The sequence below is a fragment of the Neofelis nebulosa genome, chromosome 10 (genome assembly GCF_028018385.1).
Source record: "Neofelis nebulosa isolate mNeoNeb1 chromosome 10, mNeoNeb1.pri, whole genome shotgun sequence".
Taxonomy (NCBI): Eukaryota; Metazoa; Chordata; class Mammalia; order Carnivora; family Felidae; genus Neofelis; species Neofelis nebulosa.
The window spans coordinates 37,493,278-37,519,286 of NC_080791.1; the positions used below are offsets into that span (position 1 = coordinate 37,493,278).

At 44.0% G+C, this 26,009-nt stretch overlaps 1 protein-coding gene across 2 annotated transcripts in view; it reads left to right on the forward strand.

Annotated features, from left to right (window-relative positions):
* Window positions 1-1,156: 1,156 nt before the first annotated feature.
* Window positions 1,157-26,009, forward strand: part of MAML2 (mastermind like transcriptional coactivator 2) — a 347,914-nt gene continuing 323,061 nt past the window's right edge. Inside the window, exon 1 of one of the 2 annotated variants that reach the window (XM_058687399.1) lies at window positions 1,157-3,006. In XM_058687399.1, coding sequence (XP_058543382.1) covers window positions 2,494-3,006 — 513 coding nt within the window. In that variant the 5' untranslated portion in view covers window positions 1,157-2,493. The remainder of the gene's footprint in view (window positions 3,007-26,009) is intronic. The other variant, XM_058687398.1, reaches the window with a different exon arrangement.

Consider the following 26,009-nt stretch of genomic DNA (forward strand, 5'->3'; position numbering starts at 1 on the left):
CCAGAATTTGTGAAAATAAAATGGACTAAAGTAGGCCAGCCTGTTGGGAACTAAACTGTAAATAATCCATTCTTAAAAATGATTGCATTGATGTTACCTATTCATTTCTATCCATAGCTCAGTTTGGAGCTGGACCGTGTTCCTGAGATGTGAGAGTTGGTTTAGATTAATGAAGTCCCATTGCTCGAGACCTCAAATTCGAACGACTTCCAAGTTAGGACACACAGCATGTTTATGGTCCTGAGTAGCCCAATATTGTGCTCACTTGAATTTATTCTCCATAGCTGATAATGACAAGCAGAATCCAATATACACTTTTGAGAACTTAAAGGCAGGATCACACGGAGACGAGGGGACAACAGTCTGTGTAAGAGATGTATTTGGTTCATGTTACTAAACTTCTTGAAACTCCACTGCTGCATATTGATTTTCCTCTTTGTATATGTAAACCAGACAGCCATGGAGATCTCAGGTCTTGCAGTTGTCAGAGGTCACCTTGTATTTTCAAAGAAAACCTTTTATTATTTTTTTCCCCCTAGAACTGGTATTGGTGATTTCATCATCCTAAAATATTTTATTTCTCCCTACTGGTTTACTTATAATCACCCAGGTTGACTTACCCAGAGACACACAAAACAGGCAGGTAGGTAGACAAACACGCGCCTGCCCCTGTGGAGCTAGCGGTGTGATTTCCTCTGCACCCCTCCCTCCTCCCTCTCCCAACCCGCACACACTCACATGTCTTCCTTATTATACTAATGAACATTTCCTCGGTACTCACCCAGCTCTCACTAGGGTGCTCAGTGGTGTCATTTACAACATATTGAAAAATGAAAACGATATCCTCAGGGGGGCGTAATGTAGGTCTGAAAGGGAAAATACATTCCCTGGCCGGGAATTTCTTAAACATTTAGAGCTGGTGAAGTAGTTGTGTGGAGGTTGGGGAATTTCCCCAGCCTTCCCCACTTAGCCAAGTCAGGCTGAGCTAAGTGAGCCCTACCGAGACGCGCGGGCTTTGGGATTTACCTCTTCAGCCACTGGGAGGCCCTCTGCGTTCCCCTTTCCCCGGTGCCTGGCTGCAATTACTCACTCGTGCAGTGGCACCAGCCTTCCACCAGGGAGCCGCGGATCAGCTCTCCCGCCCGCCCCCTCCCCCCCGCCCCCATCTGCAGCTTGCTGGCTCTCTCTTTCTCCCTCTCTGTCTCACTCTCTCTCTTTCTCTCCCTCTCCTATCGGAGCACAATGAAAGCCTGTGTATCGCCGTGACTCCGGGCAGTGGAGCCAGTGTCAGCAAAGCGGCTAACAACAGACGGGAAAGAGAAAGGAAAATACAAGCTACTTTTTTTTTTTTTTTTTTTTCCATCTATAAAGCGGAGCAATACAAGAGATAGAACCACATTGCTTATTGCGAGTCCAGACCCTCAGATCCACTGGCCGGGGATGGAATGTACAAAAGTGGACAGAAAAGTGGCTGGACATGACTCGGTGCAATTTGCTGGAAGTTTGTAAGTTTGACCATCGTTTGTAAATTACTCTCGGAAGAGTTTGTCTCTCTTGATACTGTGTTAGAATAGAGCCGGGGGTGAGGAAGCGTAAGCGGGAAAGAAAAAAATGTGTTGAAGGATCTCTCTCAGTGGCTAGCGACTTCAGACTGCTTTCATTTAAGGCTAGGAAACCTTAGAGGGAATGAGGATTTTACCGGTGATTGGATTAGCCGAAGAAAAAAGCATGGTCCAAAAGTCCAACTACTGACATTGTTAACAATTGAAAAGCGATCTCCCTCTTTGGGGAGAAGACAACATCCTACAGTACCCCAAAGAGGAGAAAACACCGGAGCAAAGGGAAAGGGAGGAAAAATTAAAAGCCAAAAGACAGTCTGTCTTGATTTTGTGTACATTCTGTACATTGACTTCGAAAATTTTCTGAAACAGCACTTTTTTTCCAACCCGAGGAAAAGTAAAGGCTGCAGGTTACATAGACGTGGTAGAGATGTGTTTCTCTGCAGAAACATCCCCATAAAAATTTTTGTGAAACAACTAGGTGAGGGGGAGTCCAGCTCTCTATTAATACCTCTCTCAATTCCCTTTGCTGTCTGTCTCTGTCTCTGGCTTGACAATCCCTGAATTCTTGCTCTAACCCCCAGATTGTGTGTTTACAAAGTGCCTAGTGGCTCTTGTCAGCGTGGTGGTGGGGGGGAACCCCCCCACCAACTCGGTCCAACTTCTCAAGAGCTGTCAAGTGCAATTAGAGTAAGTTGATAAGGGTTTGTTTCCAGCTAAGCCTCTGCGATTGGTTTCTATTCTGTCTCCTCACCCTCTTTTTACTAACTCCCCTCCCCCACACCTCCACTGCTCCCCCCCCCAACCTCTGAAGACCTCTATTCATGTGGCCCTGAACACTGAGCTCACATTGTCAAAAACAGATTTGCCTGCAGTAGCCAGCACTAGCCTCCTTCCACCTCACCATCCCAGAGGCAGCATTGTGTCCAGTAACATGGGGGACACAGCGCCCCCACAGGCCCCCACAGGAGGGCTAGGGGGGGCCCCTGGGGCGGGGCTCCTTGGAGGGGGCTCAGTCACCCCGAGAGTGCACAGTGCTATCGTGGAGCGCCTCCGGGCTCGGATCGCCGTCTGCCGCCAGCACCACCTGAGCTGTGAAGGACGCTATGAACGTGGTAGGGCTGAGAGCTCAGACCGGGAAAGAGAGAGCACCTTGCAGCTCCTGAGCCTGGTACAGCATGGCCAGGGGGCAAGGAAGGCTGGCAAACATGCCAAGGCCACTGCCACGGCTGCCACCACGGCGGCCCCTCCACCGCCCCCTGCTGCCCCTCCTACAGCCTCTCAAGCGGCGGCGACAGCGGCCCCACCGCCCCCACCAGACTATCACCATCACCACCAGCAGCACCTGCTCAACAGTAGCAATAATGGTGGCGGTGGTGGGATCGACGGGGAGCAGCAGTCACAGGCTCCAGCCCCTGGGGACCAGAGGAACTCAGCCCTCATTGCGGTAAGGCAACTGGTTTTCTCGTGATTCTGGCTGTGGTGCGGTGGCCTGTTGTGAGGGTAGAGCGCGCCTTGGCCTGCTGTGGAGTGGACGGCAGTGAAAAGGGCCAAGGCGTTACCTGACTGCCTCCAAGGCCTTTGGGTATGCAGTTCGTAGTCTTACGCATCAAGTTCTGCTGGCGCTCATTCATGGGTCTTCCTGCACTTGCAGGGTATTTCTAAAGCGGTTAAAATCCTGGGTTTCCCACAGGCTCTCTGGAGTCCAGAGGTGGCTCCAACGCTGGCAAGACCTGAGTGGGCCACTGAGGAAGGCCCCGTCTCACAGACCCTCCTGCTTGGCCAGCCAGCTCTGATTAGGCCCAACAGGCCATTCTTCAGCCTGATGTTCATCAAAGCTTTTTCCTTCTTTTCCGATTTCCCCTTCCCTCTTTGAAGTGGCCCCTTCTTGGGTTAAGAGAACATGAGTGGCGATCTAGTCCAACACAGAGAGGTTGCGTGAAGTGTCCCCTCAGTCAAAAGTCAAACTTGGGGGAAACATCCCGAAGACTAGTGAGGCTTCTTCCCTGATTTCCTACAGACTCCCCACTGCCCGCAGCCACACTCCGATCAGGTAGTGCCAGCTGGCAGCATTCATTAAAGGGGGCAGCCCGAAGGGGCTATTTACATGCTGTCATCCCAGGAAGTACCTTGTCTTCAGCTGCTCCTGGTGACAGCACCTCAAACCTGAAAGTTCTGATTAAGTTTCTGGCTGGAAGTTTTTCCTCAGAGGCACAGACACACCCCATCCCAGTGGGAGTATCCCTTGAATCATTGGCCCTTGGTGCCCGTCCTGGTCAGGTGACTGCCTGCCGTGTGCCGGCTTCCCCTGTAGCTGCTGGGCCAGTGGCCTCTGGGTAGAAGGTGGAGCCCTGCCCTGCCCTGCAGCCCTGCAGGCTTCCTCCATTTCTGAGGTCTGTGGGGCCCTTGAAGTTCAGTGTCCGCTCCCAGCGCAGCTCCGGTTTGCCCAGGCCAGCCCTGATGAAAGTCAGCAACAGGAAATGGCCATGCAAGCCTAAAAGTACTCAGAAAGCCCAAAGGAGAGGCCACCGCGTTGAACTCCTTTTCCAGAGGAACTGAGAAAGAAGCTTGAGAGACAGGACGTCCTCCAGCCAGGCCTCTAGGATGCTTCATCGTGGCTCTCCTTTATCCCTGGCCTGAGTCTGTGGTGATGAAGTTTCCAGAAATTCTGGGAGCTAGGATAGTGGTCTTCCCCCCACCACACACACACACACACACACACACACACACACACACGTTTGCTTGGGATGCCTTGAACTGCCGCTTCTCGGCACCAATTCCAGACAAGCAGGAACTGCTAATACTTACCCTGCCCAGTGTGAGCCATTTCATCCTTGAATTTGCTTAACCCGTGGGGTTGTATTAGAGCTTTAAGGCCTGATTCCTTTTCCCTACCACCTGTTCAATGCCCAGCTCTCCCTGGCATTCCCTAGGAGAGCAGTGGGAGTTTGTTTTGTGAAAGAGACATGCTGAGGTGAATGGGGGTGGGGGTGGGGGAGAATCACTCGAATGGAGAGAAGAATGAGGTTTGTATGTATGTGTGTGTCACTGGCATCTGCAGCCAAAAGTATCTAAATGCCTCGATTGTCCCCAGTAAATTTATAATCTGTCTGCAAGTCTCCCAATAATACCGCTTTGTGTGCTTCACAGTCTCCTGGTAAGTGTTTCTGGGGATGATACAGGGAATGAGGCGCCCAGCCTTTTTCAGTGGGGAAGACCCATCTCTGTCCTGGATGCCAAGACTGGATGTGGCGCTCACATCCCAGCCTCTGCAAGGAAGGTGGCGTGTCTGCTTCTGGCCATGTTCTTTTGATTTTTGCTGCCTTTTTGTGGGGGGGTTGGGGACGCACTTTGGGATGTGAAGTGAAACCAAGTTCAGTGGTTATTGCGACCTCACCATAGCAATATCCATGCTGGCGGGGTGGTGAGGGGAACGGTGTCCTGCCTTTCCCGACTGGAGGTTTACCGCTGCAGAAGCCAAAGGTGGCTGTTGTACCACTCCTGTTCTAAGAGAGAGGCTGATTTCTGCCTCCTAACCACCAGCCATGTCCTAAAACATGGCCTTAGAGGAGGCCCCCCTCCGGGCACGGTGATGATGCAAGGGTGCCACATGAGTTAGGAATAAAAAGACCAGTTTATTTCTAACAGTTGCTTTTTCACTGAAAATGGGTGGCATAGCCAAGGTTGATCCACCACCCCCACCCCCCCATTTGGTTATTGGAAATTCCCTTCTCCACTTTAGCTTCTAAATTTGGAGTTTTGTTACTCAGCATGGTGCTCCGAGATGGTGATGCAAGTTGTGTACTAACCTGATAACATTGTGTTTAGAAGGGAGGCCTGGTTATTTGGGAGTGATTCATCTACAGGTCCCACTTCACGCGGGCTCCTCTTATTTTCAGAAACACTTAATTTAAGGGAAATTTTGCACAGAATGAGTGTTAGGATTCTTTCTTAATTTTATTGCTGTGGCCGTAACCGGACTTATTTCTGTCTGGGTGTGCTGGATGTATCACTTTCATAGTTCATTTGTATGTCATAAGTGGCCATAAAGGTCCTTTGGAGGAAGAGAGAGAATATTGATCATCTGAAACCACACGTGCACTGCGTCCTCAGCTGAAATCTCTGTATGCTGCATGGCTGCTTGACTGTAGTCAGTTATATCTGAGTGGGTAAAAGGAGGACTTGTGGTCCATGGGGTAGCGTTGACTGGAAGGTTGTTATACTGCGAGAAATATATAATGTCTGAGTTTTCTCAAGAGCTTGAGTTTCAAGAACAATGCAAGACTAACCTCCAAGCCGGTTCTAATTCTATCCACATCGAGAGCCTAATTCTGCAGCCCGTACTCAGCCAATGTCTTCATTTAGCACAAGTACAAGTTCAGGGGAAGCCCCATTGCTGCAGAGACTGCAGGAACAGGGCCTTTTGGAGGGCCTGGATTATAGGGCTTTGAGCAGATCTGCATTTCTAACCACTTGGAGCAGGCTGCAGGCACTAAATCATTTTCTGGTGAAGTATGTTTGAATCTTTGAATGAACTGTGAAACTGAATAATTGTTGGTCCATGGAACAGTAAGGTTTAGAGCTTCTGCGGTTCATTATTAATCTTTCCCTTTTGCCTGAGACAGGCTCTTTTTTCTGTTGCATAGACTGTGTTGCTAGGATGGATAGATAAGTGGTTCCAAGTCATCTTTGGCTTTAGAGATTATCTTTTCTCTAATGTAGTGTAGAGGAAAGAAAGCAGATCAGACAAGGAGTCTGCATCCTCGGTTCTGTGCCTGCTTGATCACCAACCAGCTGGGTGACCTAGGACAAGTTAGTTAGCAGTCATCTGTAAAACAGAAAGAACAATATTGCTGTCCTAGCTTGTTGAGAGAACCAGATGAGTGTGTGTTTCTGAATAGGCTTTGGAAAGAAAAAATAAAGCACTGTGGAAATGTAAGGCGTTATTACTAGTATTACTAATAATAAACCACTAAGCAACGAATCATAATACCAGTTTTTCCAGGGATTAAAAGTATACTTAAGCTTTCAGTTGTCTGTTTTAAATGGTGAAATAGCTTTTATTGTAAATAGAGGGATTGGTATTTCAAATTTAGTGCTGCCAAGATAAAACTGAGTTATCAGTGTATTTAAGTGCTCCTGAAGGTCCCCGGGAAATCCCAGTTAAAATGTGCATTGTTGTGAAAGTGATTAGGGTCTTTGGGTGCATGTCCTTTACAGGCCCCTGCATGGACCAGAGCAGCTTTGAAAAGGTGTGCCCACCAGAGCATCTAAGGAGCATTAGAAAAGTCGTTTGCACAAATGGCATGGGAAAGTTAAATATTTTGTCAACAATAGTCTAAAATGTTAATTGTTAGCTTAAGAAAGTCAAACAGGTTAAATCATTGCCAGAGTTCCCTGGTTATTTTTAACTGATGATACTCAAGTTTCTAATTGACAATTCACAATCTGAGAGCTGTAAGTGGGGGATTGAGAACAGGAACAGTTCATTGGCCAGATCTGGGTGTCTGTAGCTGTCTCCATGATAAATAACCTCCCCAGCACAGTGATAGGAGTGTGTACATTATTTATATATGCAGCCATCATTTCCTGAAGAACTGACTCTATTTTTGTTCTGTTTTCCAGAACAAAGTAATAAAGGGAGAGTTCTTATCTATCCAGGACCTTTCTACTACTTCTTTCAAGTAAATATAATTATCAGATCTCACAAAGCAAACGAGTTCAAGTGGAGAGAGAAGTTGGTGCAATCCTTTATCAAAAATGGACAGAAAGCTTGCTTTGACAGCAAGGGCTGTTATTATGTCAACTACGATGCCTCGCTTGTTTGGGTCAGTGTTTGTTTCCAGAAGGCATGTGTGTTCTTTGTTAGGTGGTGTTTTCTAAACCTTCAAGTTCTGCACCTTACAGTTTAATACTGTGTGGCTCCCCTCTGCCTGTAAACCTTTTGTGAGTACAAACATGGGTTTTCCGATATTCCAAGACACGATAATTAAGTACGACTAAAAGAGTGGCCGTGATTAGCTGTTCTTGATTTTAATTGTTGTTGTTGTGTGTTTGTTTTTAGTATTTAATCTCAAAAAGCCTGGACGGAAATTTTAAACGATCCTCAGTGCTGCCACGCATGCAACTAAGCCATTTTGAATGGATTCCACGACTTCCTTGTTCTTTAATCTGTCCCTCATAGATGTTCATAGGCTGGATCGTGTTTAGTGAAAACAATTCCAAATTCTTTCTTCTGCATTTTCATGCTAATTTCCCTCACACCCTCACAGGCTCCGTGGGAGAATAGACAGAAATGCAGCTAAAGACATAGACCCCTGCTCGCTCACCAGTCTAGTGGGCAAATGAAGACCACGTCAATAAAGTAACAAGTAAAAGCACCAGCTAGGTAGAATGGACCAAAACTGGTGTAGAAAATCAGAAGAAAAGAGGAATAAATATTTATTGAGTCCCTAGAATGTACCAGGCACGTTTATTTTATATTTTATGTAACGCCTTCAAAATAAAAAAATAAAAAATACCCAGTGAGCAAGCAACATTGGCCCCACTTCACAAATAAGGAAACTGAGGCTTAGAAAAACAGGAAAAGGAAGAATTTGGTGCATAGATTTTCCATTTCCTCCTGTGTTCAGATCCCATTTCACACCTGCTGGCTTTATGAGCTTGGGGAAATAATGTTACTCTTTTTGGGCATTGGTAGCATCATCTGGATAACAAGCCTTGTGTTCTTTAGCAGAGTGGTCAACACCGGGCCTGACACACAGTAGGTGCTCAAAACGAGAGTACTGTTAATGGTTGGTGGGAGAGAGATTCAGCCCCAGGCCAGGGGGAGCTTTGTGTGGGTCACCAGCAGGGCCTGGGGCTTGGGGAGGGGCGGGGGGGGGGGGGAGAGTGCGGAAACATGGAATGGGGTAGCTAAGTGATGATGAGTGTGAACGTGAGGTGTGGGACAGAGCAGAGCCTGACTGACATGGTCGGGTGTGAGTAGTGGGGTGGCGGGGGAGGGCAGGTGGGGCTGATCCATTTCCTGGAGGGTCTGAAGCTCTGGAAAGAGTAAATCAGTAGCCCTGGAAAATGGTAGAGCAAGGAGGGCTCAGAGGAGTCAGCATCTCTGAAGCAATAATAATCCTTCATACACTTGAAGACAAGTATTACATTTCCCCTCCAGCAGCCTCTTCTCATAGCACATTGCCTAAGTGTTCTGTATTACCTATCTTCAAGTCCCTTGAGCTGCTTAATGCCTTGCTATTTACACACTTCTCTTATTCCCAGTGAGTTATATACAGCATGACATGGCCTTTGGCATTGAAAGGAGATGGTTTTAAAAGCGCACTAGCTAGACACAGAAGAGAAGCTACAAGAGGCATAACCAACTACAGACGTCTCTCCTCCCAGGCTCCCTAGGCCTTCCAGTGCCAGTAAGAACCGCCCTGTGGGTAAAAGTGTCTTCTCTTGATGTGTAAACTTATCTTCCCAGCAAATGAGTTTGCTTGTTTATGAATTTGGAAAAGGTCTTTTCATTAAAAAAAAAAAAAAAAGAAATGATGATGAGCAGAAACTTATGAGAAGCTGTGACTCCAGATAGCCTTTGAGATTTACTTACCCTCCTGCTTGCTTGCTTTTTAATGCAGATGTGTTCTGTATCTTTACCTTGCCCTAAGGCTCAGTTTCCCCTATTTGGTCCATGTGCACATGGCACAGGGAAGGCACCTGATGGACTAGATGGCAGAGGAGAAAAGCCAAACACTTTCTTCCCTCCTTGACTGAAGGCATGATGTCAGGATGCTGACCATGGCAAATGGGCTCTCTCTCTGTGGCTGCCAGCTTTGACCCTTCCCTATGCTTATCTGAGGGGCAGATGTGAAAGAATCAAAGCTGTTCCATTTCCTTATGGAGGGGATGAACAGAGATGATCACATGTTCTCCACAAGTCTTGAAAAAGGCCAGAGAGTTGGGCCCTACCTTAGCTGAAGGAATGGCTGTGAAAATGGGCAAATACCAACATTTACATGTACTGTGCTCTCCATGAGTCTTAATGATTTTAGCAAAGGTCCTGAAATTTTATATCAAGATTGTGGACATGGGAGCTATATAAAGTTTGAAGGAATTATCTCTTAATTCAACAAAGACTGGTTTTGCAGTAATTCTGTGGCATGAAAGTTCATGTATCCATGATGAGCAATTTGATATAGCCTTTGCCCTCTTAGTATTTACAGCTGAAAGGGGTGGGGATAGGGTTGGAAATAGAGGTGTGAAACTTGGCTTAAGGAGGCAAGGCGGCATTTTTGCCGTTAAGAGCCTGGGATCAGGGGTGAGACTACGTAGTTTCACATCACAACTCCAGCACTTGATAGCTATGTCTTCTTGATTCCGTTAAACTCTCCCGCCTCAGTTTCCTCAGCTGTAAAATGGAATGATAGTATTAGATCGACTTCGGGTTGTTGATTAAATGAGGTAATTGCCTAGCACCTTGGTAGAGTCTCAGTAAAATTTAGCTGTCGTTATTAATGTGAAAAGGGACATACCTGAGTCAGATTCGTGGTTTTTTCCAGCTCAGGAGTCCATCATCAGAATGTGTCAGAGATGTTTTGTGGGAGGCCATGACTTGTCTCTTTAATAGTAATTAAAATGGTTAGTGATGGATGCCATATCATCCAGTTTCCCTAAATAGTTTAATATGGAGATGTCATCTGGGATAGATTTACATTTCCCTAGCATGGGTTTAATAGTGTTCTTCTTGAGAATAGGATCAATTAATATCTCTTCCATTCCTGGGATTTGAGGACCTCTGATCTAGAACTTGACCAGAGTGTTTATGTGACTTCTTCTGGAACAGAGGCTGGGTCTCCATTCAGTTGCCTCACAAATGTGGCACATAGGCTCTGTGGGTAGATGAGAAATTTAAACCGTCCATTGAGAGTTTGGAATTGTTAGAACTGAGGAGTCCAAATTTACCAACTTAATTGAATTATTAATTCAGACTGATGAATAATTCTTAAGTGAATCTGGTCACAGAGTCACAAAGAGTTAGAGGCTCCCTGCTGTGGAGATTTAAAATTCTGCTTTTGAAAGCCAGATCCCTGGCTCAAGTCGCTAAGGAATCCGTGAACTCAGTGCCACTGCAGATGAACGGCGGCGGCAGGGTTTGCCCTCTCCCCAGCCCTGACCTGGAGGGTGTGCAAAATTTCACACCACGATATGATCCTGAGCTGAGAATCTCTTCTTTGCTCAGTACCCCTTGAAGGTTGATTCCATAAGAAACAGGAGGACAATGTTGCCGAGGCTTCAAAGCAAGCTCTGGAGAGGATAATTCTTAATCCAAAGCATGACGTTTCTCTGAGGAAGTGACGGAATAAGAATAGGAATCATCTTGGGTGGATGATGTTTGCACACGAGTGGATTTATTGGTTCTAACTCAGAGCAAAGAATGTAGTCCAAAAAATTTTTTTGGTAGTGTGTTTATTCCCCATCGTTTAAACTTAATCCCCCTTGTCCTCTTGAAGCATAATATGCTTAGGAAATGTAGTGTCAAACTCATGCCAGGTTTGTTTTGTTTTATACTGTTTTCACAGCATTCTTGCTAACTGAGCTGTCGTGGCAGGTCTGTATGTTGATAGAGAATCATTAACATTGTCGTTTTAAAAATTCTCTTCTGTCAGAAATGTGGCCGAATTTTATCTGTGGACCTTTCCCAGCAACACTGATATCTGTCACCCGCGTGAGGCCTGACACCTCAAATTTCCTCAGTGTTCCACAAAGTTCTCTTCAGGTGGTTCTGATGGATGTGAGTGGAAAGTTAATTACGTGCCTGGGTTTGGTTTTGTTTGTTTTGGGTTTTTGTTTTTTTTTTTTTCCTTTTCAGAAAATTTGCTTCAGGCAAAAGTTTGCTACCACTTCTAATAACTTGCCAGGAGTCTTTTGGACACACGGTATAATCTCTTAGAGCCATGGTAACCGAAGTGCAGAGAAGTGGCTTAATTGAATACGGTATGTACCTGCACTGTGTCTTCGGAATGATGATTGCCTTACCGAAATGAATGTACCCTGCTCATTTCTGGAGGTCTCTAGAGTCTAAATTATGTAAAAATAAAAGCATTCCCTGGCTAAGCAGCTGAGAAACTAAGGTTTTTGTTGCTGTTGTTCACCTAAGTGGACCGATACTTGCTGAACCAGCTAAGGCTTGCTCATTTGATTGCCACACTGCACCATGTAATTTCAGACAGCAAAAAGTATGTGCTGGTGGTATTATCCCATTTGGTTGTTTCACAGAGGTGTTGAAAAAGTACAAAGTACAAACAGAAGAGTAAACAGGAAGGAGCAGCGGTCCTCCTGACGGAGACAACAGGCAGAGGCAATGGTTCAGTGAAGTTTGCACCCAGGTCCTGTAGCCACCGCACCAAAGAGAGCTTCCTTTTCTCACTTAGATTCTTTGCATGTGGATCTGTTTGCAGGCTCAGGCCCCCAGAGAGAGATTCTGAGCTGTCTTTGTGCTAAATTAAACATTAGTTTTCTCCTTGGGAACTTGATCTTCCAGAGATCAGGCAACAATATCTTTCTGAGAGAGCTCCCAGCTAAGCACTTCGCTCAGGAAGAGACCAGCTCATGAGCCTTTTCACCTCCACTGTCTGCTTAGCTGCTACGAGTGTGTGTTGCACGGGAGTTGTCGTGGCTAACAAGGTCTAGAAGCCCTCAGAACAAGGACTTGTACTCTCATCCTTGGTGTAATGCGGAGGTACCCACGCTGACTTAGCATATCATCAGTGGAAATGGCCAGAATGGCACCCAGATCATGGAAGATTTTAGCCAGGCATAATTTTTCTGTGCTCACTGCCTCGCAAATTCCGCACCCACAACAATGAAAGGGAGTATGTCAAATAGAAGCCATCTCATTTCTGGCTGTGTCTCATCTCCATCCTGCCCAACTCCCAGGAGGGCTAGTTCATATTGATCTGAAAATAGGACACTAGTCTATCAATTCATAGAGCAGCATAAGCCCTTAAAAAACAGACAAAACCCTCTACTCACAGATGAAACAATTATAGCCCATCTGAAAGAGTAGTAGAGGCAGGACTAGAACCCAAGTTTTCTATTCCAGATTATTGAAAGTTGTCCTTTTATTAAGGACTTTTTATAAATCCATAAAAAACAACAGGGGCAGTTTAGGAATTTTTGTTAACATTTTGGTAGTAGAAGGAGCATGGAATTTAGAGCTAGTAGATGGTCTTTTAAATGATCGTAATGATTCCATCCCACAGGCCCCCATTGTAGTGTGACTTTACCACTCCTCCCATCCAAAAGTAGATGCTGTTTCCCCCCTTGAATCACGAATGGCCTTGTGACTTGTTTTAAGCGATAGTATTTGACAGAACTAACATTGTGCTCCTCGTAAAGCCCTTCCTGGACTTAAAATGTGTTAAGAGGATAAGTCTTACAGTGTTTTTACCACAAATAATAGTAAGAATAATAAAGAGGGCAGGAGAAAACTTTGGGAAGTGATAGGTTTATGGCCTTAACGGTGGCGATACTTTCACAGGTATGCACCTATCCCCAAATGTCCAGTGTTGCATATGTTAAATATGTACTGCTTTTTCTGTGTCAATCGTACCTCAGTAAAGTGGTTATAAAAAATAAGCTTCGGTGGCTCAGTCGGTTAAGCGTCTGATTCTCAGTTTCGGCTCAGGTCGTGATCTCACGATTTCGTGAGTTTGAGTAGAATGTTAGGCTCTGTGCTGGTGGTGTGGAGCCTTCCTGGAATTCTCTCTCTCTCCCTCTCTCTCTGCCCTTCTCCCACTCTCACTGTCTCTGTCTCTCTCAAGTAAATAAACTTTGAACAAAGAAGCAAACAAATAAATAATAATTAAGATAAAAGAGAAGCTTTGGGGAACCCTGAGGCCACCATATAAAAGAGCTGGTGAGCCAGTGGGAGGATGACTGTCCACATGCAGACGAGCAAGGGACCCTTTGGCCACCGGCCACTGGCCAGCACCAACTGCCAACATGAGAGGGAGGCCACCTCGTGGCAGCCAGTCCTCCGTGCAGTCTTACAAGTGAGTGAGCCCAGGTGAAATCAGCAGAGAAGCCACCCCGCCAGCCTAGAGAATCACGGGAAATGTCACATCGTTGCTTTCAACCAGAAGGTTTTGGGGTGGTTTGTAACTTAGCACAGGTTAACTGAATGCCAGCTGGAAAACCCTAGCAGGGGCAAGGGTTCCGCCTCTTTAGATGTGCTACCCCAGGACTGGTTACTCCACATCTTTGAGACTCACTTCCTGCTTTTCTATGATAATACAAACGATCTCAGGGGTCGAGAGGATTAAGTGAGATAATACATGAGAGCGCCTAGCATGTGGAGCTTCACAAACATTGTTTTCCCAGCTTCCTTTTTGTCCCTTCGCAGTGTGCTCTAATTTGAGCCCCCGCCTCTGTCACCTCACTGTCACCTCATGTGCATCAGCATTCTCAGAGGCTCCCCCAGCCCCCTGTTCCTCTGAACAGCAATTTATTTTTTCCCTCCCGGATGATGGCCTGGTGCTGTCATTCCTCCTAACTACCAAATTTCCAGCATTCTTGTTCCGCCCCAGGGAACACATCTGCCTTCGGTAGTCCACCCTTAAAATAGAAAAGGGTTAACCTCATAAAGATGTCACTCCCCTTGTACTGCTGTGCTGCCCTTGGGAGAGTCAAACAGCATAGCAAATCTAGATGGGCAATGTAATTGCATTCGATCTTCTAGGTCACAGAAGACTTTGCTAGCTTCAACAGTGTATAGGGGGAAAGTGAGCATATTCAGTCTTGAAGAGCAGTGTTTCTGAGCTCACTTTCTTTTTGTAGCAAATTATTCTAAGTCCCTCATTTTTTTTTCCATCTTACCCTTTACAATAAGTGAATAAACAAAGAGGAAGTGATATAGTGACACTATATCATACTTGCTATACTTTATCAGTGCTCTAGTAAGAAAGGACTGGCCTAGGAATTGGATGTCGAAGGTCCTAGTGTTCCCACTGATCTTAGCTGGTAGGGCACCTTAGTCCAGTCGTTTTACCTCCCCAGCACTTAACTTTCCTTCTTGGAAAAACAATAAAGGGCATTTGGTGAGTGGCTTGGATCACCTTCCAGGCCCCTTTTGGGTGCATACACTTTGAATAAGTTCCCTGATATTTCACTTTTGTTTTTCACAGCTCTATCTCTCCTTAAACGTATCTGTTAAGAAGAACTGAAAGGAGGAGAGGCGACAAGGGTGGGAATGTGTTGTTGTTTTAAGGGAAATACTAGTGAGGAGAGTCTGAAGTAATGTTGGGAACAAGGTCCAGCTGTGATGAAGGGCGAGCGCATAGCCCTGTTAATTGCTTAATGTTCTTCCTGGGAGTGATGGACAAATCACTCCATTTCTGACCTTATTTGTTGGGGTTTAGGGTTCCAGTATGAAAAACACGGTTGTGGGCCTAGCGTCTGATTCATTACCTTTATTTTCAGAGGAAGTACTGTTTTGTTTTGTTTTTTTGTTCCTCCCCAGATTATCCCAGCTACACTTGGAACATTTCTGTGGGTAAAGAAGATTCCCAAATGAGTACCCCTGTGAAATAATTCAAGAAATATAAAATGAGAAATGAAAAGGAAAATATTCTTTACAGCCTTCCTTGCTTAGGAACTGACTAGTCTTGTCTGTCTCTCTCTCACATACACACAGTTGCAAAGTGCAGATTAATGGATGGGATTTTATATGTGTTACCACTTCACTTTAAAAATATGTTTCTGCTTTAAAGAGGAACTACAAAAGAGAGTCACTGAGAAACTGGTCTGGGGGAGGGGAATTCAATCCACTGCCTCTTTTTTTTTTCTTCTTATCACTAAAACCCTAAGCAGAGAGTGTAATCACCTATTTCCCAAGGGCAGCCCTAAGCCCTTAAAACTCAGATCTGTTTAGGGATTTAATGGGACTGGGGAAAAAAAGGAAATGCACAGTATCTGCTCCAAACAAGTCAACAAAGGAAAATGTACCCAACCAAATATTAATCTGGAGGATTTCTCTGATAGCACCATTCCCTCCCTCCCTCCCTCTTGATTTAGTTAGAGCACAAATCTCCAAATTGCATCTTTATGATTCCCTGAATCTTTGGGGTCTATGGATCCCATCTTGGGCTCCAAGCCAGGCCAGTGCATTTTCTTTCACAACACAAGATGTAACTAGCAGGAAGCCAAAGGGTCATTTGGTTGTGGTTGTCCTTGTATTTTGTTTCCAAGGTAGACACACTCAGTTTCATTGTTAGATTACTTAGAGATGGTGACTTTTTTCTACTAACTTCTAAACTCCTTAACTTTTCTTCTAAGATTTTTTTTTTTTAATTTTTAGATGAAAATGTCTTGGTATTATGCCATACAACATTGCTTTTCTTTTAAAAAATACTAAGATAAGGGAAGTCAAGTTGACTTTCTTTTCCAATAGATTGAGTCTTTTGCTTAACAAATGCCCCAAATCCGCATCACACACACGTGTGTGCATGCACAAGCACACACACCTCCCCACATGCTTTTTACTATGGTTATTTTTAGTATATACAGACCTAAATCAGTTATGTGGGTGACTTCAGAGGAAATGGAATAAAGAAATACATTAAAGAGTATGGGAAAGAAGATAAGTTTTAAAGGAAATTGCTCCAGAAGACAAGAGTATACCAAATTTCAGAAACTAGGAAAGAGAGCTTTGTATCACAGTGGTAAGTGTGGAGTGACAAGGCACCTCCATTCTGGTCCAAGTTTTACCGCTAACTAACAGAATGACCTTGTGGCCAGTCACTCCTCCTTTGCTTTTTCGTTTCTCCATCTGCAACCCCAAAGGGTTGGATTCCTCAGCACTTCGCTTGGCTGGATTATTCTTGTCATACGGGATTCGGCTCAAATGTCACCTCCTTGGAAAGACCTCCCTGGCTAGCCTAACTCATGTACACACATGATTGATCTCTCTTTCTCCTCTTCCCCTATCACTTTATCCCACTACAGAAGTGCTGTTGTCTTTATAACTTCTATCATTGTCTGAGTTTATGTTGATTCCTTGTTTATTGGTGCATTTCCTCTCTTTCCCTGCTGGGATGTAAACTCCGTGAGACCAGGAAGCTTGTCAGTCTTGTTCACTACATGTGTCCTAGCCCCTAGCAGTTCGTGGAACATTTTGGATCCCCAGTAAATATTTGTTGAATGAATGACCAGATCAATGGCTTTTAAACTAGAGATGTCTTATGAGTCTTTTAGGAATGGAAGTATGAAAGGAGAGGGAAGAACATGTGGTTGGCCTCCAAAGTCTCCACCTCCTGTTTGATTAAACTGTTTGATAAAACTCCAAGGTTTTAATCACTCTATCTATCTATCTATCTATCTATCTATCTATCTATCTATTAAGGCATATTTGTAGATATAGGTATAGATATGCTTTAATGTGATTAAAAACATGGTTCAGTGCTACAATCGTTTGAAAGATACAAGACCTTGATGATTATTTATGATTTTTCCCAGATTGGAATTTGAAAGCCCAGCCTCTCATCAGTAGGAAACATTGGTATAAGGAAAATGATGATGGACTAGAAGTTACATACATTGAGTGACCACCATAGCTACCATATGCTGGGTCCTGTGTTAGTCCCTAGTGCCACACAGGAGAAACACAGTTCTTATTTGATGGAGTTTACATTTTAATGGGGAGGTAGGGGAGGACAGTGTCAACAAACAAAGGAATGAGATAAAGTTAACTAGGGATATGTGCACAGCTCTTTGTTCCTTGAAGTGGCTGGTTGGAGATTGATTTGGATTAATTAAAAAGAAGCAAATCTGGGAAACACTTCAGGAAGTAGAGAGCGATTAACTGTAAACAAGCAGCTACCATCAGAATAGGAGATGGGCTCCTTTGTCAGGGCCTGGACAGCTGCCTGCACAGTGGGCTGGACCTGTCCAGGCAGTGTGCTGCTTTGGCCAGTCTGTGCAAATTCTCCTAGGGAGGAAGGTGGTCATATCAGCATCTTCTGTGCCTTGGAGCTATTGTCATCATTGTGTTAGAAGTCATTGAGGTTTGAGAATTAAAGAGAAACTACTGACAGGCACCTTTTGAGGAAGAGAATATTGTCCCTCCTTGACAATAGAAAACAAATTGTCAGGAAATTAGCGTCAGGACTAAAAGGAGTTAGAGGCATGGTAGGTTCTCGGGAGGCAGGCCAAGGCAGAAACTGGCATTTGCAATCATCACAATAGTATCATCTTACATATACACAACCCATATATTGCCCTCACAGAAACCCTATGCTATAAATAAGACAAGTGTAGCTTTTTAAAAATTTTTGTATATGGGAAACAGACTTGGGAGAAGTCAAGAAATGCTAATAATATCTTAACTTTTGAATAATAGATTTGCAGTTTACAAAGTTCATACTCACATATTATCTGAGTTTGTTCTCTGGGGTATTATTACACCCATTTTAGAGAGTGATGAGGGACTCAAACTGGCCTACACCAACTCCACTAGTGAGCACTGATTTACCCTCCTGACACCGGGGTCTGTCTGTGTAGGGCGCACAGCAGCCACACTTGAGTAGCTGAGCCCCAAATACATCACTCAACTTGCATCTAAGATGAGGACATTGAATGGCTTGCACTCCCAGAAGCATACCCACACATAATTTGAAGCAATGACTCTTCTAGAAAGAATGGCAATCATGAATGGAATGAGGATGTCAGACACCCAGGGCACATCAAATCTAGAATAAGGGAGGCTGAAAAAAGGGAGTCTTGTTTTTTATTTGTTTCTTTTTAAAAATTTATTAGTTTGTAAGAATACAAGGCAAGGTGAGAACATTTTTTTAATTTATGAAAGCCCACACTTTCCCACCCATATTTCTTGTGGATCTAGTGAGCCAACTCATAGGTCTGGGAAGAGAGGGCTACAAGGTTGTTATGAATAGAAACTTGATCTTGAATCAAAGAAGCAGATTTGTCTCTGTGACCGAGATTGGTCTAAGTTTTTCTCCATGCTGTTGCTTATTTTGGAATGAGTATCTTAGATGGAACTTAAGGGAGAGACTTGCAGCTCTTTGCTGAAAAGTAATTTTTCCTATCCAAGTTGAATCTGTTTTTCATGCTGATGGTTGTTCTCTCATTACCTGGAGAAAATGCCCGAGTTCGTAATTGATGGGATTTTGCTTCAAAGTGGAGATGTACCCTATTTATCTTTGTATTTCTAGGGCCTACAATAATGCCAGGTGTCTAGTATGTAAGCGTTTTGTAAATGTTTGTTGAAATTGAACTGTGGTGAGCATGAATTTTTAAAGGACCCCAATCCTTTACATTTCTGTGACTAAATGTACCATACACCAGATGTGGAATACTGATCTTAAAGATATCCTTCTGGTTCAGCCTTTTTTTTTTTTTTTTTTTAATCACATTCATTGGGTCATCTGGGTGGCTCAATCAGTTAAGTGTCCAACTCTTAGTTTACACTCAGGTTGTGATCTCGTGGTGTGTGAGTTCAAGCCCCGCCTTGGGCTCTGCACTGTCAGAATCCCCTACTTGGGATTCTCTCTCACCCTCTCTCTGCCCCTCCTTCCCTCTCAAACATAAATAAACATTTTAAAAAAAGAATTATAAAAATCACATTCATCAAGTGTTTAATATGTCAGGCACTCTTCTAAGTGTTTCTAGAATATTAACTCATGTGTCCTCACAATCACATGATGAAGTAGGTACAATCTTATTTCCATTTGACAGATGAGGAAGGAACCTGCCTAGGTCACTCAGCCATGAGTGGTGGAATCAGGATTTGAACAGAGCAGGATGATGCCACTGCCCATGTGTTAGTCATGGTTTTCTACTGCACGTAGGAGAAGGTCATTACACAGGTAATATCAGACTCCAGCTCACACATGACCCAGGCCTGAGTTTGGAAGCCAAGTGCAACAAGACATTTTGAAGTCAATAATGATTAGAGCTAACTCATTGTCCAAGGTGCAGATGAAATTCACAATGAAGGTCTAGGGGCCACAGATTACTCCTGACACAGTTTCCAGCCTCCCATTTTTTCAAGAGGTGAAACATACTGGAACATGTAGAGTCTATGAGTGATAAATAGGTTTTGACTTGCATTCCGGGGTAGGTTGGTAGTAGTCATCTAGAGGGCTGTGAGGATCCTAAGGTGATATCCAAGCTTGGTAGGAAGAGGGCCATGGTGGTTCATTATTGATACCTGCTGTGGGCAGAGAGAAGGCAACATGGCCGACAAGTCCCTGGAATGGATTCTTCAGGATCAGGAATTCAAATGTGGGAGATCTTGAATGTAGATTCCTGCTGAAATGTTAACTCTTTCCATGGAGGAATGCATCAAGATCTGATTACGCCACTTTATAAAGTTAGGCTTAAATAGGTTAAATAAGTTGTAACTTTAAGTTGTAAGTGCCTTGAAGACATGTAAGTTCCTTAAAGACATTCTAACCTTTGTTGTCTCTGAGAGCTCAAAGAAGGTGACCGAATTTTTTTTTCAGTATTTTATACAGTGCCGTGCAAACTCAGCTTCATTTCCTTCCTGACTTGCAACCTAAGCTCCTCTTATGTGGAAATTCTGAAGATACAATTATTCATGCTCAGTGTTCTGAAGGAGCCCATTTTTGGTAGAAACAGAGAGACACAGTATAGAAATGGGAAAATGATGCCCCAAGCTTGAGATCACCAGAGCTTTCTTTTGGGAACCAAATTCTGCTATAGCTGCCTTTGAAAAAAAAAAAAAAATAATAATTAGCAAATGCATACTGAGGTATGATGTCCAAGCCCCACTTTAGGGACCAGGAATGAAGTAGTGAAGAAGACAAGTTCTGTGCTCTCTTGGGAAACACTTCCTTAACAATAGCTTCCTTTTACCCTAGAAGGTAAGTGATAGGGCATCTTGAGTACGTGAACTCTCTGAATTGAATGCAAAATTTTCTTTGACAGCATATGTGCATTTTCAATGTGGACAAATTTCAATGTGGAGTTTGTCAGGTTCTCCAAGGATTCAAGGGCCAAAGAACCTTAGGGTGAGGCTTGTGGTGGCGGGAAGAAGAATCCACCAAATCTAGGGCTAGTGTAATTCTTCACACAGAGTAACCAGTATTTCCCCAGTATTTCCTTTCTTCCTGTATCCATTCATTCTAGTTTCAGGAGTCTGAACAGAAAGCACACGTAGCTTTCTTCACATGCCTAATGTATTTCCTTTACCTCGGACTTTTGTTACCTGTTTTGTTATCAATGTAAGTATCTTCCTCTTTTCTCCAAGGCCAGTAGCCCTCAAGTAGCAGCTGACCTCTTTGTGTTCTGTTCTGCACTTTTCTTTGGAGCCCAGTCCAGCAATTTTTTCACTTTGTTTTTCAGTGACCTCCCACCATTTTGGGGCCTCTTCCCCTCCCACCTTGACCTCTAACTCCAAATTTATGTCTCCATGTCATTGTGGGGAACCTCTCGGTGAGAAGGATAAAGCTGAATTGGAGCCTCGTCTCAGGGATTTTCATAAGAACACTGACTCTTTATTATTAGCTGTGCACTCCAGGCTGCTAGAGTTCATATTTTGGCAGTGGACCATCAAACACCCTATTTTTAAGAGCCTTTAACTTAGTTGTAAACATGTGCTGTGACTGGAGCTCACTTTCTTTACTCATGTTTACCAAAAGCAGTTTAACTGTTGAAAAGTTGTTATTTAAAAAAAAAAAAAAAAAGCTCAGACTTCAGGACTATTTTTCCACTCATCTAACTCAAAACTATGCATGATCTAAAAAAAGAAAATTTGGCATTTAGTTACTTAATTTGATGGTCCAGTCATACTGGTAATTTGAGGGAAAGAAGAAGTGGCACCACTCGGTCCTTTTACTTTGACAGATGCCCATCAAACACGCATGGAGGGGGATGATGGCTGCTACCCATATTTACATGACTGACCAGCAGAGCAGCTCAAAGAAAAGCAGTCCAGTATGCTGAGAAAATTGTTTATGCCCTTAAAGTCATCTATATTTAGAATCAAAGTGTTCTATAGACACATTTCCCAGACACTCTAAATTCTGGAGACCTTACTAGTTCCATTAGGAGAACATCAGTAATATTCCAAACTCTCTTCAGCTTGCAAATAGGTAGAGATATTCAGAAATTTGGTGAAGGTGAGGTTGTTGCAAACATGTCTATTTCTTTTTATCTCTGCAAGGAATTCAGGCAAGTGTAACAAAATGCATATTAATCTTTTGAGGAGGTGGTGACGGAAAGCCATAAAGCAGGAGTTTCAAGAATTTAAATGCTCAAAAGGAGGGGTTGAACTTTGACATCTTCCTCTTATGATTTAAGATTCTAGAAGTTGTACCATTCGGTCAGCTGAACAGAACTGCTTTGGGGCTGTGGTGATACTCTAAGTAGTACCTTTCATAATGACTCCCTTCTCTCAGCCTCTGGGTATGTCATCAGACCCTTGTACCTCATTGTTAGTTGTGCGGTGAGGCATCTATTGACAGGTGACATTTGCCAATCAGGGTAACAAGGAATTAAATCCATTTGATTCCATCTCCCCCTTGTTGAGCTACAGGTATTCCATAGATATATCCTAACTTACAACACCCATTTGGTGGAAAAGCGTCCTGCTGTAAGAATCATCTTGCCTAGTTTGCACGCCTCTTATCTCCCTGGGCCATCCTGGAAAGCTCCCCGGAGCTTCTGTAGGATGAACTCCTGATTCTTACTAATGAACGTTCCTTGCACAACTTTTCAAGTGAGGTACCATTCTAGGCACTTTGTTGAAATCATGAAAATCTCAATTGATTCTCTCTCAGGGCTAGCCTTCTATGAATGAGTTCTTATATGCTCATTGACTTTCTGGTGGTTATTCAATCTGAAAAATATCTAACTGTTTTATTTTATGGGTTACATTTCCTCCAGTATTGAATGAAAGTTCCTAAAAAAAAATTAACATAGAATAAAAATTAATTGAATGTCAGCAGGGAGATTTTTCCTAAAAATTTATAAGAATATTTCTACCTCCCTCAGGGGAGGTGGATACTTCTCCCTATCCTGGACCTTTTTCAGAATAAACACAACTATAATGCTGCATTTGTGCCCTCCTATAGCTACATATGTGCATAACTGTTCCATGAGCATAGCAAAGAAGAAAAGAGGCCATAGAAGAACACATATTTATGTTTTCAGAACGTTCAGGAGGGAAAAGGATTTGCAGACTTGAGCTCTTAGAATTTCCTGTAAAACATTTTACTGTGGTTTTTGTTCAAAAGTTAGATGCCAGTTGCCATGTTAATAAGATGGCAAGATTAGTTAATTGTATTCTCTGCTGATGCATAACAAATTACCCCAAAACTCAGCACTGGAAACAGTCAACATTTATTATCTCACGCGGCTTTTGAGGGTCAGGAATTCAGAAAGGCTAGCTCAGGGTCTCTCGTGAGACTGTAGTCAAATCATTGGTTAGGGCTGCAGTCACTCCAAGACTTGACTGGGGGTGCAACTTCTGCTTCCAGGTTCACTCACGTGGGTGTTGGTGACACTAGTTTCTTGTTAGCTACTAGCCAGAGGCCTTAAGTTCCTTGCCACCTTGGACTGTCCTTGGGCTGCCTGTATATTCTCAAGTCACAGCTGATGGATTCCTCCATGAGACAGGGATCCAGGGATACAGAAGCCACAGTCTTTCACAGCCCAGTCTCAGAAATGACAAACCTTTGCTTCTCCTATACTCTGTTGGCCACACAGGCCAATCCTGATGCGGTATGGGAGGGGAGTACACGAAGATATGAACCCCAGGGGTAGGTATTCTTGGGGGCCATCTTGGAGGCTAGTGAACATATTAATGTATAAACATGGCCAGTAGCCCAGGCTTCCAGGTCCCCTACTGTGATTTTGAGGAAGGTTATACCACTGACTATTCTAAAATAAGGCCTGGGTGGCTCAGTCAGTTAAGCATCTGACTTCGGCTCTGGTTACGATGTCACAGCTCGTGAATTCGAGCCCCATGTCAGGCTCTGTGCAGACAGCTCAGAGCCTGGAGCCTGCTTCGGATTCTGTGTCTCCTTCTCTCTCTGCCCTCCCCTGCTCATGTGCTGTCTCTTTCTCTCTCTCTCAAAAATAAATAAACATTAAATTTTTTTTTTTTTGTTTTAAATAAGGCCATCCATTCACTTCACATCTATTTATTGTCAGCTATATAGCAAACACTGTTCTAGGTGTTTAGGGTACTTCGGTGAATAAAACAAAGATCCTCACCCTCATGAGTTTTATATTCAGTTTTATATTTTGCTTCTCATGTAGCAAATCCCATGGGTCAGTGGGCCTGTGCTATGAGGGTAAGTACATGGACCTCAAACCATTGTTTCACATTGACTTGCATTTGACCAACTTGAGCAGGAAACCGGGATAGCTATTTTCCTTATCGGCAAGAATAAGGGTAAGCTTTTTGAAAGATGTAGTAACAATACAATCTCTCCAGTGATTACATTCTTCTACTAACTGTCATAAATGATTACTTCTCTGAGTTGATAGCTAAGTGAGGAAGTAAAGTACATTACTTAAGAATTAAGGGAAGTAAAGTACATTACTTAAGAATTAAGGTTTGGGAGTCAGACCCTCCTGGATTTGAGTAATAACTGTCCTGCTTTCTTACTGTGTTACCTTGCACATGTTGTCTGACTCCTCTGAGCCTCAGTTTTGTCCTCTATAAAATGGTGATAACAATAGCACCTATCTTGGAGTTATAAACTGTAAATGACTGACTGAAAGCAACCTACCTTAGGATTTGCTACATAGATACCACTGAGTTTTATCTGCTTTTTCTTTATTCTGACTGCATCTGTGAACTCCTTACCAAAGGTGCTATCAGAAATGACCCCCAGGGCGCCTGGGTGGCTCAGTTGGTGAAGCATTCAACTCTTGATTTCAGCTCAGGTCATGGTCCCAAGGTTCATGAGATGGAGCCTTATGTCGGGCTCTGTGCTGACAGTGTGAAGCCTGCTTGGGATTCTCTCTCCCTCTCTCTCTGTCCCTCTCCCCACTTTTTCTCTCTGAAATTAAATAAATAAACAAACTTTAAAATAAAATTAAAAAATCAGGGCACCTGGTTGGCTCAGTCGGTTAAGCGTCTGACTTCAGCTCAGGTCACGATCTCACGGTTTGTGGGTTCGAGCCCTGCGTTGGGCTCTGTGCTGACAGCTCAGAGCCTGGAGCCTGCTTCGGATTCTGTGTCTCCCTTTCCGTCTGCCCCTCCCTTGCTTGCGCTCTGTCTCTTTCAAAAATAAGTAAGTCTTAAAAAAAGGAAAATAAAATAAAATAAAATAAAATAAAATAAAATAAAAAGAAAGAAATGACCCCCCAGTTCAACCCAAATGAAACCATCCAAGATAGTAGGAAGCCTAGTAATGTTACTCCCAGGGCATGTTTCCCACCCCCTCCCTTGCCACAGCTGTGGCCACCGCTAGTGTGTGTATGAGGTGGGGAGAAGAGCTCCATCTGGGGTTCACAACTTGTGTGAAAACCTTTGATTTATCATCAAGGGTTTTCCATTTAGATATGTAAAAGTGCTCTCAGTATCCACCTGATGGTTTCCTACTGAGGCTGTTTCTGTGGAAATACTTTGCCAAATCACCTGTCAGCACAGCGGCCGGGAGAGGAAAGATGCATGTCCTCTGGGGTGTCCGTCTTAGTCTGTCAGTCCGAGACACCCGAGCCAGAATGGCCCCTGATTTTCCTTACCCACCCCCCCACCCCCCAGCACTGAGTGGGCAGCTGCTTCCTGCCAAGGAGGTGCCTGCCTTCCTGAGGCTGGGAAGCCTGTGGCCTGCTCTCTGTTCCTCCCGTATCTTCCTTCCTGGAGTGGTACCATTAGAGAAATTGGTGGTGAGAGGGAAGGGAGTCTCATAACTCCAGGCCTCAGAAACAAAATACAAACTGAGCCCGGGGTGTGTTTTGCTGGAGGGCACTGCAGTATGTTCTTGGGGATACCTGGTAGTTTGCAGCTCTGTGCATTTTACATACTCTTTCAATTTCCCTTTGCCTCCATTGGGCAGGAAGTATGTGCACGGGCGACATATAATCCCTTGAACCATTGGAAGACATGAACAAATGTGATCAATTTCCAGGAAGTCATGGGCTCTGGATTAGCTTAAGAGAAAACCATTCTAAAGACACAAGGGTGGAGAGGGCTGGGGAGGAAGGAACAGATGCTTTGAAGTCAAGCCCTGAGTTTGAGTCCTGCCCCCTAACATTGTTGGCTCCGTGACCTTGAGGGATGATATTTTTTAAACCTATCCAGGCCTGTTCATATAGACAATAGAGATAACATACCAGTCTGTGAGGAGCACATAGCTCTTGGAACAATAAAAACAAGCAAAGAAAGAAGGTCCCGGGAAACATTTCTTTTCGTCTCTGAATCCTAAGAATTTTCTACATTAATTAACACATCATGTTGTT